The 15,540-nt window shown below is 40.5% G+C and overlaps 1 protein-coding gene across 1 annotated transcript; it reads right to left on the bottom strand.

Annotated features, from left to right (window-relative positions):
* Positions 1 to 6,931: 6,931 nt before the first annotated feature.
* Positions 6,932 to 9,201, bottom strand: LOC147972778 (uncharacterized). The gene is made up of 2 exons (XM_087523647.1): positions 8,897 to 9,201; positions 6,932 to 8,795 (listed from the first exon to the last, which is right to left on the bottom strand). Exons 1-2 carry the CDS (start codon positions 9,036 to 9,038, stop codon positions 8,656 to 8,658), a joined length of 282 nt encoding a protein of 93 aa, XP_087379773.1. The 5' UTR covers positions 9,039 to 9,201; the 3' UTR covers positions 6,932 to 8,655.
* Between the last annotated feature and the right edge of the window lie 6,339 nt (positions 9,202 to 15,540).

Below are 15,540 nucleotides of genomic sequence, written 5' to 3'. Positions count from 1 at the left end.
ACTCTAATATTTATTCTTTATTTACTTTTATGTTATTTACTTAAGAGTTTGTTCCAGTACTCAATCATGATTTATTTCCGCCCTCGTTTTTTGCTTTGAGTCTACAATTATCTGTAGGCATATAAATACATAATTCAATACAAGAGGCAAAAGTCTGATTCTTGTGCTCCTTTTGGGATCGATACTCTTACTTAGGAAAGTCGACAACTAAACCCTGTGTTGTAGGCCATCAAATACCCCAATGTCACCATGGGTATCCGCAAGTTGAGACATGCATCAAGTGATATCAAATCCAAAGTATTCAATCAAACATACGAAACTTCAAAGATTAGGACTCAATTCACCACGAAAATAAGAGAGTGAGGTGAACATCATGTGATTCAACTTTATTAAGAAAGCTCATGATACATCAAGATTGGAATCCATCAAGGACATGGGGGGGAGAGAGAGAGAGACCAAACACATATCTACTAGTACAAACCCTCAACCCGAGGATGAACTACTCACATATCACCATGTAGGCAACAAGGTTCATGAAGAGACCTCCCGTGGTGTCTTCCCCCTCCGACAGGGTGCCGAAAAGGGCTCCAGATGAGATTGCTTATGAACAAAGGCTTGCGGTGGCGGGAAAAATTGTATCGGGTCTCGCTTCGAGGGTTTCCGAATAATTGTAAATTCATAGGCCAAAGATTAGGGTTAACGGAGCCAAGGGGGGCCACAAGCCGGGGTGGCATGCCCTAGCCGACGGGGCACCCCCTGCCTTGTGGGGCCCTTATGGGTCTTCTGGTGATCCCCTAAAACTTTTAGGGTCTCTTATTTCCCATAAAAAATTGTTATAGATTTTCTTCGTGTTTGGTCCTTCGTAGGTATGGACTTTCTGTGAAACAAAAAAGGGAATTGTCACTAGGCGCTGGATTAGTATGTTAGTCCATTAGAATAATATAAAAGTGCACCAAAACCATATAGAATTGATGTAAATATAGCATGAATACTTCATAAATTATAGATACATTGGAGATGTATCATGGCACCAAATCTATCTGACAAAATAATATGGTTCATGGTGTCTTCTTCGTGACAAACCAAACAACTAGACACAATGTCATTTATTCCATGCCTCGATCTCTTATTTGAAGTCTAGAGTTAGTATTGAATGGCAAGCCACATGAAGATTTTGTACTTTAAGGCACCCAACATCTCCATATCCCAATTTGCAGTAGATAAACAAAAACAACCTTGGCAAAGAGTGTGACAACAAAGCCTACAGTATATTATACAAAGGTCGACCAAGGCGAGAGGTAGGTTTCAGGCGCCTCCTCATCATGCAGTGTGTTCTAAATGGCATGCCAGAGCCTATTGCATTGCTCCCTTTCTGGTCTCTACAATAGCTCCGCCACGTCAAAAACTCCTCTATGGTTGCACAACCCAGGTTGTATGGCACGCAATTTGTTTGCCTTAGCACCGCTTTCATGACCACAAGTGGTGAAAATTCTCAAGAACAAGCTCGTTGATCCATCGGTCTAGCGAGCCATCTCCCACCTTTATCAAGACAAGGTTATTGGACATGTCACATGCATTATTGTCAAGCATCATGGGGATTCCATCCCAAAGCCTCTCAGGTTGAGTTCTTTTGAGCCATTCCCAACAGACCCACAGCAAAATCGCTTGAATGCAAGTCCTTGACACCAAGCCCACCAAAGAAAGTCGGCTTACTAGCATTATTACATGCAACGAAAAATTAGCCACGATGAATCTCCTCCAATCCGACCAAAGGAAAGCTCACAATCACTTTTCCATAGCCTCGAAGACCCAAGCCGACACATCCGTAATAAGAGTATGGTGAACAGGACTCGATGAGATTACATTGTTAATCAATATCAAATGTCGTGAGCACCCCAGGAACCCCCTCTGCAAGCCAACACAACATCCCTAACTACATCCAACATCATGTGCCATTATACCTTAGAGGGGAGGTGGATGGCAATTTTCAACTTGATAGGAATTTTCCATTGCACAATTCCAAATTTGCATGACATAAGCTTTGTCCTCTAATGAGTCATATTTTTCATTACTGTTCACCTTTTTGCATCATAGTGATAGGATTTTCAGAGTTTACTGTGTTTGAACACCTTTTTCTTCCTAGTTTCACCGTGACTCTGAACGGAAGGATATTTGGAGCATTAATTGTGAAACACTGATTAATGGGTGAAAATCACATCAATTGACAGGATAATTAATAACCTACCTTACAAAGTGTCGAGCGAGTAGGCCGAAAATCAGCGGCGCGGAACCATCCAAGAGAGAAGACGAGGCGTGGTATGACCATACCCGCTCGTACCAATGGTTGTAGCCCACGGTGTCACCTCCCCCTAGTCAACTATTTCAACCCCATGTGATCAGATCTGGGAGAGAAGGAACAGAGAGACTAGAATCACGATCTAGATCCAAATACCTCGCCCCTGAAAGGGATCCAAAGGGGGGACCGACAGAAGGACATCCCTACACTAGCACTTTGATTAAGGAGTTTTAGACATCGATCATCATTATCGTCATCCTCTTCATCATCATCATCATCCACACCCTTATAATCACCTTTCATCTCTTTGTATTACCGAACCCTAATGTGGATTCATACGTGTATTACATTGATCATTTATCTACCATTAGCATGAACACTTTGATGATGCTTGTTGTCTCCATGTCTGAGTAAACCCCCTAGTTCTAAGGGATATGAAGGAACCCTAATATGCACATGAGCTAAATTTCGATAAGATACAATATCCTCTTTATATGTTTGTGTTAACTATTCTTCCCAATAGTTTATGAAGTCGACCACATAACATCCTCCTATACAAACAAGAAGGACGGCAATGTCCTTTTATTCATTTTCAAAATCTTGAGCGTATTTCACATGAAATTTCCAAAATGCTTCACCATTTTTTAAATTTGGTTAACATTTACAAAGGCCTCACACAAGTTTAATACATGATCATTGGGCAAGTTTTTGAACCAAGCCTCACATATGGTGTGTTCCTGCCTTTCATAAGAATTCGAGTGAAACTTGAACCACTATGAAACCCCATTGTAATCCGTATGAAAGATGTATAAAATCATGAAATCACAGGAAGCTCATCGAATCCAATTTATGGAACTTACATGAATAAAAGGATGTTGTAGAAAGTTTTATAATTATTTCATTTTAGTTTAATAAATCAAACTTTAAAAACACATATAACCTTGGTCTTGTGTCGTAGAGCTCATCAAGATAAAGAGCAAGGTCAAAATGAATGGACATTAAATTTAAAACATTTAGAATTCGTTCTTATTTTGCGTCAAATTTTAAATACCTAGTTTTGAATGTTGTTAGGGAGGGGGACTAAAAAAATTATTTTTGATAAAGTTCATAACTATAAATGCAAACGTGACCAAATGCATATATTCAAACAAGAACAAAAAAAATTGAATGATTCACAAATCCCCTTAGCACAGTAGCACACCCTAAAGATCCTACTGCATTCTATGAAGTCGCAGACGGTTGGTCCATATATTAGATGCATCGTGCCCACGCATGAGTGAATAATCAATGGGTACTCTATCCTAGTATAACATGCATAAGATCAGGCACATCAAGTGATTCAGTAACTCCTCAAAACAAAAACGTTTAGGAAGAAAGTATGGTGGGTGGCCATATTTTGTTCCATGTTTCCCCTACAATTAAACCCACGTGTGCTTTGTGCAACGACAAATTTGTTGACGTAATGTTCTTGTACACATCTGCCAAGTGATCTTGTACCATGTTGCTACACATGAGTATGTACCAATGAGAATCCATTGCCATTACACATGATGACAATCTTAAACACTCTTCTACCGCCACGATCAGTTTTTGCCTATTACTTCTTCTCTCCCACCTATTATGCATTACCTTGCCTATATAAACGGTTGAGGTCCAAACAAAATATATCAAATTTTCTAGTGACAACACGATCCCCCTCTATTTACGCACCAGATATGTCGTGTGGCAAGCCTTCACTAGCGTATACTTGTAGTTGTTCTTTTGCAAGGATGAAGTTTGCACATCTATTTAGTTAAGAACTATGTGGCCACGATCAAGTATGTTTCATATGCTGTAATGGATGTTAAACATGGCGGAAAGCAAGCATGCATGCATCGAACTCTTTGGAATGAGCGACATTGGGAAGCATGAGAAGCAAGCATGAGAAGCATTCAGAACTTCAGATAGCTGATCATGTTATCACGATGCATGTGCTTCATCATCGCAATATGGCATAGCTCACTGTGATACATCCTACTTGGAGCACTTGAGTATCTTGGACCGGAGTTAGTAGCTTGTGTGGAGGTTTTAGCATTTATAACAAACTCACTCAAGAAGAAGTGGTGCATGTGCCATGTTTGTATCATCGTCGTTCCATGAATAGCTAGCACAGGTCAGACCACTAAAAAAAAGAAGAAAAAAAAAGTCTAGCGCAGATCTGAATCTTAGTTGAGTTTAAATTTTGAGACATACATGTCGCTAGATAATAAAGAGTTTCACATGAAACAGAGATAGATAGATAGATAGATAGATAGATAGATACTCTTGTTAGTTTGTATATAATCAAGATGGTCTTCCATGCCAATAAATATGTTGGTAGATTTTAATAATAGATAGATAGATAACTGTCTACTTGAGTGCGTCATGGGTGAAAAGGTACGAGTGGGGAAGGAAAAATCTAGAAAGAATTTGTTGATGCCAAATACATGACCAATGCCCTAGATATATTTTTGTAGTAATGTATTGGGTGCTTCCAACTTCTGGAAAGGTGTCATGTGTGCGGCCTAGGCGGTTAAATTTGGTCGAAGTGGCTGTTAGGAGATGGCTAGACATCAGTACCAGGAACTTTTTGCATTTGTCAACAACATTTCCAAACTATACATAAATTTGGGATGGGGAGACTTTGAAAATTACTTTTGATGATAGGATGTTGAACATGTGGTTAGAGCTTGTTGAAATTGCTAAAAGTATTTCCTTTACTGATTCCCAAGATTCTCTGGTGTGGCAATATGGGAACTCTGGTGAATATTCTTTCAGCTCTCTTTATGCAATCATTAATTTTCAAGGAATCACCCCTTGTTTTCATTCCTTCGGTCAGCAAAATTGTAGTTCCTAGGATTCATGTGTTTTTATGGCTTCCTTTTCATATCAAAGTAATTACTCGGGACAATATCAAGAAAAGAAACTTGAAAAGGCCTAAAAATTGTGAGTACTGTTCATGTAAATAATCTATACAATATACTTCCTTCCTCGAACGTGATCAAATTGTTCTTTGGTAGAGATTTAGGAGTGAATTTGTCTTCTGTTGCTTCTCTCTCAGCAATAGGTAAGAAACAAGATGCATTAAACGTTGTTAATGTTGTTGCTCTTTAGGCTCTATGAAAACACAGAAATAAGATGATTTTAGTGGTGCTCCCTGGATTTCTCCTAACCATATTTGGTGTCTAGTCTTAAGAGTAATAAGAAAATGTGAGGTCATCTTCAAGGACCATATGACTACCCTGATGAAAGATTTGTGTCTTCATGTTCATCAAATGATCCTACCCCCTTTCCAGTTGGAGTGTGGGTATAATTGAGACTGAATGACAAGCGCCACCCTGTTACATGTTCTGGAGCGGATGGAGGAGAGATGACACCCAAGCTGCACTCTGTGGTGATGGAAGGGAGCCCGATGTTGACCCTAGAAACCGCCTGCCTAGAATCGCCACTGATAGTTTGAGTGTATGAGGGGGATCTTAGTTGGTTGTACTGTGGATGTTTACATTTTCCTGTTCTGAACTTGGGTTGAGCTCGGCCTTACAGGCCATTGTATTGTTCTGGACCTACAAGCCAAGCTTCTTTCTTTGCAATGGGCCCCGGGAAGCCTTCCTGTTTTTTTTAAAACTAACTATTTACTCCCTCCCTTTCGCTTAAATAAAAGGTTCAATTCAAAAATCTTTTCAGCCAAGGTAGATGGTGACGAAATAAATTTTATAGTTTGCAATAGTACTCAATTAGTGTGCATGTTTTTCCTTAAAAAAATCATATCTATCGATGCTTAATTGCAAAGCACACATACATGACCATTAAATGATCAAAGACTTTTCCAACCATTGGTGAATTTTCTATCCTTACATGAATCAATTTAATGCACCGTAAAATATAGACATATTTTTTGGGGGATCGGAACTATAAACTTCTGATGGGGAGCAAGGTGACTCGGGTTGTGTAGCGACAGCTCACGTGGCCCGTTTCTTTTTTTTTTTTTGTTATGGACTATGTCGCTGGGTTCCTGGGCTTTAATTCTTCTTTTTCCTGTTTTCAGTGTGGGGCTTCTTTTATGGGCCGAGATATGTTGTCTAAAAAAACCCTCTCCGGTACTTCTTGCATTCCTCCTTTTTATTGATTCTTCTTTAATGTTTTCTCTTAATTTTTTTTATTTTATTTTCTCTTTCATTTTCTATAACCAAATTGATTTCTTATTTTTTTTTAGTTTTGGTACCTTTTTGTTTGTGCAGCTCTAAAAAATATTATTACCTTTACTTATTTTAGGAAAATGTTTTTCTCCCTCTGATCCATATTAAGATCAGCGACAACAATATGTATTAGAGGGAGTACTAAATTTATTGAAATACTATTCTTTTCAATAAGTTTGTTCAACATTTCTTTTAAGTTTAGGTCCTTTTATCAACCAACGATTGATTTTCCTTTCAACATGAACCTTCTCCTTTTTGGTTGGGGGCTAGTGAGTTTTTTTAGACAACACATTATATTAAATACAAAGAGTACAATCAGTACAAACACACGTGAAGACTGCTAGACAAACATGACGAAGACATGTATCCCGAAAACCATGCAGCAACGATCCCAAGAAAATAAAATTTACGAAAAGTTCCCAATAAGGGCCTCTTTGATTCACAGGATTGCAAAAACACTGGAATAAAAAGAATACAGGAAATCTATAGGGTTGCAGTTGTAAAACAGAGGATTGAAAAACAGTGAAAAGTATAGGAATATGAAACAAATGGAACGTTTGAAATGCAGGAACTGAAATCAAAGCAATGCATTATTTAGTAGAGAAACCATGCGCTGGTATGCAACTTTGTCCCTCTTGCCTCGATCTTTGTGTAAAAAAGAGGTCTGACTCAATGTTTCACTTCATGCGAAATCACAGGAAACCAACAGTGTTTCTCTGGATTGCAACAGTATTCCTCCATACTTGTTCCTGCAAATCAAACATTGCTACGGTAGCAAATCCTATGGAATGAGAATTCCTGCGTTTTTCCTATGAAAAATCCTTCAAATCAAAGGAGGCCTAAATCTCTGCGCACATCGAAGCCAACAACCGCTTCCAAATTCCAGCGTCGCCGAAGCATTCATTGAAAAGGAAGTGGATCCTACAGCTTCTCAACATCCATAGCAGCAGCATCGCCAAATTGGCTTTCAAAGCCGATGAACAGACCCATTGCATGCAGCAAAGCACTTGTCGTTGTGGCATGTCGGCTGGGGAACATCCCCTTGCTGGCCTAAACCCGAATCCACCGCTTCCCGCCGATGAAGTCGAGGGAGAACGCTGGAACCGCCGCCATCTGACCACAAAACCCGGTTCTGGATCATCATCTCATCCTGGCCGATGGCACCGCTGCGGGAGATGGAAGCCACCAACGATAAAAAGAACAACATATCCCCGTCTTGAATAGCCGGCAAGAAGACGAGGCTACCGGATTCTCGACGTGGCGGAGAGGAAGTAGACGAGGCAGATTTATTCCACGCGGCACCGTCCTCACCTTTCCGGTGCCACCAAACGAAACATACACCCTATGTATGCAAACACTATGGAAGGAAAACCGGATCCTCCCCTCCACACACCGTCGGCGCAGTGAATCCGCCGATGTTCTGCAAATGAACCGTTGTCCCCGCTGGAGCGGCTGGGGCGATGTCTTCTTGACTTGTTTTGGGGGCTAGTGAGGGCCTCTTTGATTCGTAGGATTTTGAAAACATAGGAATAGGAAAAGTGTAGGGTTGGAGTGGCATGTCCATTTGAATCCTATAGAATTAGCAATGGTTGTTTGATGCCACGGGAAAAACAAAGGAATTGTAAAAAAAAGTTCGAGTGGATGTTAAATTTCCTATGAAATGTAGTACAGAAGATTTTATAGGAAAAATTCCTATGGGATCCAATCCTATGAATCAAAGGACCAACATAGGAAAAAATCCTAAGGATTTTAATCCTCCAGAAATCCTATAAAATTCCTTTGAATCAAAGAAGCCCTGAGTTGAGGAGAGAAGGGAAAATCTATCTCTTTCCTGCCCTTCCCCTGTTAAATCACATGGCACGTTACTTTCTCCCAAATTTTCCCTGATAATTCCCTCCACGCACCAAACATTAGTTTTAGACTTAAAAAACAACTTTCCATGCCTAATCCCCTACTAAGCACTCACTTGCAAACTTATGCACTCAAAATCTAACATTGACTATGTTCAGACCAAGTAATAAACATATGCACACCTTTCACGAGCACTCGAAATCTAACATTGACTATGTTCAGACCAAGTAATAGACAAGACAAAAACAAAAACAAAAGCTAAGCAAGGCGTAGGCATGCAGGTGGATCGGCCAGCTACGACGTCTGCCCAGCGGCCAACCGCTGCCTTCTTCTCCGGTACACGTCGTTGTTGGAGGACGGCTCCACCACGTCGTCCGCGAACCGCACCTTCTTCTTCCCCGTCGCCGGCCTCACGCCGCCCGCCATCTGAGCCCCTAAATCAATCGAACGAGCAAAACAAGTTCATGTCAGATCAACACAGCACAGGAGAGCGCGCGGCATGCATGCAATTGCAATCGCATGCTGTTTGACTCACCGTGCTCCTGGAGCTGGATCTTCTTCCTGAAGTCGGACTCGAGGCCGCGGAAGAGGCGCACGGTGGCGAGCGTGACCGCGGCCGACACCGCCGCGACGGCGACGAGCCCAGCGCAGTTGCCCCCTCCCACGCCGGCCTCCATGGTAGGCGCCCGTTTTTTAATCTCCCCGTTGTAGAACAGCTAGCGGGAGCGCGCGATGACCCGACCAGCTAGGTAGGAGAGATAATATGAAGTTAAACTGGCTGTGGCTTTATTTATCTGGATGGATGGATGGATAATCTGGACTGGTGAAGGCGAGGGGAACGAGCCTCTCGTGAGAGGCCTGGGCTTTAAATTAGGCCGGCTCCGATACGTGCCACCACACACGCTTCCCTCCCGCCGGAAAAAGGCGTAAGCACGTGTCAGCATGTATGTGTCGTCAGGTCAATGGGTCATTTTTGGCGAGCAAAAAAAGGCCAATGTGTCATCCGTGAGCTGGCAACGAGGCTGTTCAAGCTTACTAATTCTATGGCTAATTCTTCCCGCATAAAAAATAATATGTGGCTAATTCTGTACAGTGGTCTTTTGTTTGGTACCGTGTGTTGGTCATGTGGTTGTCATACGCTGCCTATGTTGTGGGCTTTATTAATTTAAAGCCGGACGTCCCTGACGTCTATGTTCTAAAAAAAAATTTGTACAGTGCGTGGTGGAACCAGTAATGTTTTCGCCGTGCACGCGATCGAATTGGTCGCCACGCGACAAAAAAATCTGTGGCTAATTCTGTATTTGATGAGGTTGTAAATGAGATTTTAATATGAAAATAAACAATGAAAAATACATATGATTTATTGTATTTGATTATTATGCGGTTGTGAAAAAAGTATAGAATATAAGTATCATTTTCCGTACATGTTGATGAGATTAAATGAAATTAAATAAAATACCACGAAGCCTGTGTGCTGCTGCGGAAATTGTTACCAAAATCAGCTAATATATCTTGATGAGATTAAATGAAATTTTAATATGCAATTGAACAATGAAAATACATACTCTGTAAACGTCTATAAGACGTGTATGATTTATTATATTTGATTATTATATGGTTGAATTTTTTATGTACAATATAAATACTGTTCTCCATACATGTTTATAGAATTGAAGTAATGGTGTTAATTAGGTGGCATGCATTTCTTTTTCTCCTTTTTTTCTCAGTACACCAGCTATCATTTTGTTTCCTTTTCACCTTTTTTGTTTAATTTAATTGTGAAAAATTTCAAATTCGTGAAAAATTGTGAATATGTGCATTTTTTTCACGTTTGTGATTTTTTAGCTCATCAATATTTTTCCAACTCATGAACTTTTTCAAATTCATGACCTTTTTCAAATGCATGAACTTATAGCTTGCGAACTTTTTTTCAGAATCACAAACTATTTTTCATGAACTTCTTCATGAGTTTTTTTATTCAAATTTTGAGTTTTTTCTACTTTTCGTGAACTTTTTACAAAACTGTGAAAATTTATCAAATATGAGATGTTTTTCAATTTCCCTGAACAATTATCGAATCTGTGAACTTTTGAATAATTCGTGAACTAATTTGCAATCCATGAAGATTTTTTAGATTTATGAACTTTATCTGAAACTCATGAACTTTTTAAAATTCTTGATTTTTTTGTCAAATTCATAAACTATTATTTTTCTAAATCAAAAATTTCTCCAGATTCGACCTTATTTAAATTTTCTCAAACTATTTCCAATTCGTCAAGAATTTTGAAATTCATTATTTTTTAAAAAAATTAACGAATTCTTCAAATTTGTGAAATAATAATTCAAATGAGTGAACTTTTTTCGACAACTACTGTACTCGTGCCGCTACAGTAACGGTAATCAGTGCAGTCCTTCGAGACGCTACAGTAACTCAACCTGCTACAGGCGCCGATTAGGCGCTCGTCCTGGCCCGGAAGGAATACTCGTGATACAGGCGCCGATTAGGCGCTCGTCATGGCCCGGCCGAGAAAAAGCGTGCGAGCGCTGGTCCGTTCCCTTGATCGCCAAAAAAAGGTCTTGGTTCGCTGAGAGGGCACCATCTGAACCGAGGGGCATATGCACCCATTTTTCATAAAATGCATTTTAAGCATGTTTTAAAATGTCAAAAAAATCAAAAGAAAATATCATGCATAAATGTTCGCAAATATGTGTACGCGGCACAAAGTTTTATGAAAAAATGTCTTTTTGTTTTGCCTCCGCAAAAAAGACAAATTTCAGTGCTTCTAAATAGTGTTTCACGACATAATTTTTTGTCTTTTTTGCACAGGCCACAAAAAAAGTTATTTTTCCGTGAAACTTTATGCACGCACATAGAAATGTGTTTTTCAAAGTGGGTTCATATGTACCCGGGTTCATCCATGCACTTCTCATGGTTCGCTTCGTTTTTCTCTGGTTCAATCGGTTTACTCAGTTCCCAGTTAACCGGTAGTTGTTGACCGCTGATCAGTTCCACCTTCACCATTGACTTTCAGAAAAGGTTCACAAAAAACGTAAATTTTTAAAAAATCATGAATTTAAAAAGATTCTTGGAATCGGAAAAGGTTGAATTTTTTTTGGAAAGCATTTTGCAAATTTGAAAAAAAGTTCATCGGTTTCAAAAAAAGATCACCAATTATGGAAAAAAATATCATCAAATTTGAAAAAGTTCACCAGTTTTGAAAAAACATATCATCGATTTCCAAAAAATATTCTTGCACTTGAAAAAAAGTTCATGGATTTCAAGAAAAGTTCACCAATTTTTTTAAAAAAAACTTCATCAATTTTGAAAAAATCACCAATTTTGAAGAAAAAAAGTACATTGATTTCGAAAAAAGTTCATTCAATTTCGAAAAAAGTTCTCCAATTTTGAAAAAAGATCATAAAATTTGAAAAAAAATAGAAAGAAAAGGAAAAAAATAAAAGAAAGAAAAAATAGAAGTAAAACCGGCCTAGAAACCAAATAACGCAAAGGAAAAGTCAGTTGGAAGCTTCCAGAAGTATAAAGGATCAATCGTAATTCTTTTGATAAGTAACAGTGTCGAACCCAATGAGAAGCAGAAGAAAATGACAAGCGGTTTTCGACAAGATATTCTTTGCAAGTGTTGTAAGTAGTGATAATAGATAGTTTTGTAGCAATGTTGTTTGTAACAAGTAACAATAGTAACAAGAGTGCAGGAAGGTGGCCCAATTCTTTTTGTAGCAAAGGACAAGCTTAAAGTATTTCTTATAATGAGCAAAGCGTTCTTGAGGACACATGGGAATTCTCGTCTAGTCCTATTCATCATGTTTAGTTGATTCGCATTCATTACTTTGATAATTTGATATGTGGGTGGACCAGTGCTAGGGTGTTGTTCTTACTTGAACAAGCAACCCTCTTATGCTTACCCCCTCTTGCAAGCATCTGCAGCTACGAAAGAAGAATTAAAATAAATCTGACCATAACATGAAACATATGGATCCAAATCAACCCCTTACGAAATAATGCATAAACTAGAGTTTAACCTTCTGCCACTCTCGCAACCATCATCTACTTATTGAAGGAAATATGCCCTAGAGGCAATAATAAAGTTATTATTTATTTCCTTATAATCATGATAAATGTTTATTATTCATGCTAGAATTGTATTAACCGGAAACGTAATACATGTGTGAATACATAGACAAACAAAGTGTCACTAGTATGCCTCTACTTGACTAGCTCGTTAATCAAAGATGGTTATGTTTCCTGACCATGAACAATGAGTTGTTATTTGATTAATGAGGTCACATCATTAGTTGAATGATCTGATTGACATGACCCATTCCATTAGCTTAGCACCCGATCGTTTAGTATGTTGCTATTGCTTTCTTCATGACTTATACATGTTCCTATGACTATGAGATTATGCAACTCCCGTTTACCGGAGGAACACTTTGGGTGCTACCAAACGTCACAACGTAACTGGGTGATTATAAAGGAGCATTACAGGTGTATCCAAAGGTAGATGTTGGGTTGGCGTATTTCGAGATTAGGATTTGTCACTCCGATTGTCGGAGAGGTATCTCTGGGCCCTCTCGGTAATACACATCACATAAGCCTTGCAAGCATTACAACTAATATGTTAGTTGTGAGATGATGTATTACGGAACGAGTAAAGAGACTTGCCGGTAACGAGATTGAACTAGGTATTGGATACCAACGATCGAATCTCGGGCAAGTAACATACCGATGACAAAGGGAACAACGTATGTTGTTATGCGGTCTGACCGATAAAGATCTTCGTAGAATATGTAGGAGCCAATATGGGCATCCAGGTCCCGCTATTGGTTATTGACCGGAGACATGTCTCGGTCATGTCTACATTGTTCTCGAACCCGTAGGGTCCGCACGCTTAAGGTTACGATGACAGTTACATTATGAGTTTATGCATTTTGATGTACCGAAGGTTGTTCGGAGTCCCGGATGTGATCACGGACATGACGAGGAGTCTCGAAATGGTCGAGACGTAAAGATTGATATATTGGAAGCCTATGTTTGGACATCGGAAGTGTTCCGGGTGAAATCGGGATTTTACCGGGTTACCGGGAGGTTACCAGAACCCCCCGAGAGCCATATGGGCCTTCATGGGCCTTAGTGGAAAGGAGAAAGGGGCAGCCCAAGGTGGCTGCGCCACTTCCCCCTCCCCTAGTCCTATTAGGACTAGGAGAAGGTGGCCGGCCCCCCTCACTCTCTTTCCCCCCTTGGGGAATCCTAGTTGGAATAGGATTGGGGGGGGGAGTCCTACTCCCGGAAGGAGTAGGACTCCTCCTGCGCCCTCTCCCTTGGCCGGCGCCCCCCTCCCCCCTTGGCTCCTTTATATACTGAGGTAGAGGCACCCTAGGACACACAAGTTGATCCACGTGATCTATTCCTTAGCCGTGTGCGGTGCCCCCTGCCACCATATTCCTCGATAATACTGTAGCGGAGTTTAGGCGAAGCCCTACTGCTGTAGTACATCAAGACCGTCACCACGCCGTCGTGCTGACGGAACTCTTCCCCGACACTTTGCTGGATCGGAGTCCGGGGATCGTCATCGAGCTGAACGTGTGCTCGAACTCGGAGGTGCCGTAGTTTCGGTGCTTGATCGGTTGGATCGTGAAGACGTACGACTACTTCCTCTACGTCGTGTCATCGCTTCCGCAGTCGGTCTGCGTTGGGTACGTAGACAACACTCTCCCCCTCGTTGCTATGCATCACATGATCTTGCGTGTGCATAGGAAATTTTTTGAAATTACTACGAAACCCAACAGTGGTATCAGAGCCTAGGTTATTTATGTTATGTAATATGCACGAGTAGAACACAAGTGAGTTGTGGGCGATACAAGTCATACTGCCTACCAGCATGTCATACTTTGGTTCGGCGGTATTGTTGGACGAGACGACCCGGACCAACCTTACGCGTACGCTTACGCGAGACCGGTTCCCTCGACGTGCTTTGCACAGAGATGGCTTGCGGGCGACTGTCTCTCCAACTTTAGTTGAACCAAGTATGGCTACGCCCGGTCCTTGCGAAGGTTAAAACGGAGTCTATTTGACAAACTATCGTTGTGGTTTTGATGCGTAGGTGAGATTGGTTCTTACTTAAGCCCGTAGCAGCCACGTAAAACTTGCAACAACAAAGTAGAGGACGTCTAACTTGTTTTTGCAGGGCATGTTGTGATGTGATATGGTCAAGGCATGATGTTGAATTTTATTGTATGAGATGATCATGTTTTGTAACCGAGTTATCGGCAACTGGCAGGAGCCATATGGTTGTCGCTTTATTGTATGCAATGCAATCGCGATGTAATGCTTTACTTTATTACTAAACGGTAGTGATAGTCGTGGAAGCATAAGATTGGCGAGACGACAACGATGCTACGATGGAGATCAAGGTGTCGCGCCGGTGACGAAGGTGATCATGACGGTGCTTCGGAGATGGAGATCACAAGCACAAGATGATGATGGCCATATCATATCACTTATATTGATTGCATGTGATGTTTATCTTTTTATGCATCCTATCTTGCTTTGATTGACGGTAGCATTATAAGATGATCTCTCACTAAATTATCAAGAAGTGTTCTCCCTGAGTATGCACCGTTGCCAAAGTTCGTCGTGCCCAGACACCACGTGATGATCGGGTGTGATAAGCTCTACGTCCATCTACAACGGGTGCAAGCCAGTTTTGCACACGCAGAATACTCAGGTTAAACTTGACAAGCCTAGCATATGCAGATATGGTCTCGGAACACGGAGACCGAAAGGTCGAGCGTGAATCATATAGTAGATATGATCAACATAAACGATGTTCACCATTGAAAGCTACTCCATCTCACGTGATGATCGGTTATGGTTTAGTTGATTTGGATCACGTAATCACTTAGAAGATTAGAGGGATGTCTATCTAAGTGGGAGTTCTTAAGTAATATGATTAATTGAACTTGAATTTATCATGAACTTAGTACCTGATAGTATCTTGCTTGTTTATGTTGATTGTAGATAGATGGCTCGTGCTGTTGTTCCGTTGAATTTTAATGCGTTCCTTGAGAAAGCAAAGTTGAAAGATGATGGTAGCAATTACACGGACTGGGTCCGTAACTTGAGGATTATCCTCATTGCTGCACAGAAGAATTACGTCC

The sequence above is a fragment of the Triticum urartu genome, chromosome 5A (assembly GCF_056163025.1).
Source record: "Triticum urartu cultivar PI428250 chromosome 5A, HENAU_Tu73, whole genome shotgun sequence".
NCBI lineage: Eukaryota > Viridiplantae > Streptophyta > Magnoliopsida > Poales > Poaceae > Triticum > Triticum urartu.
This window is presented reverse-complemented; position numbering and strand designations above follow the sequence as displayed.

What these genes read in the sequence shown, in the direction of transcription:
- LOC147972778 (XM_087523647.1), bottom strand. Translation starts at nt 9,038, where the DNA reads ATGGAGGCCGGCGTGGGAGGGGGCAACTGCGCTGGGCTCGTCGCCGTC. An exon ending in GATCCAGCTCCAGGAGCACG is followed by an intron (nt 8,796 to 8,896) that starts GTGAGTCAAACA and finishes CGATTGATTTAG; the next exon opens with GGGCTCAGATGGCGGGCGGC.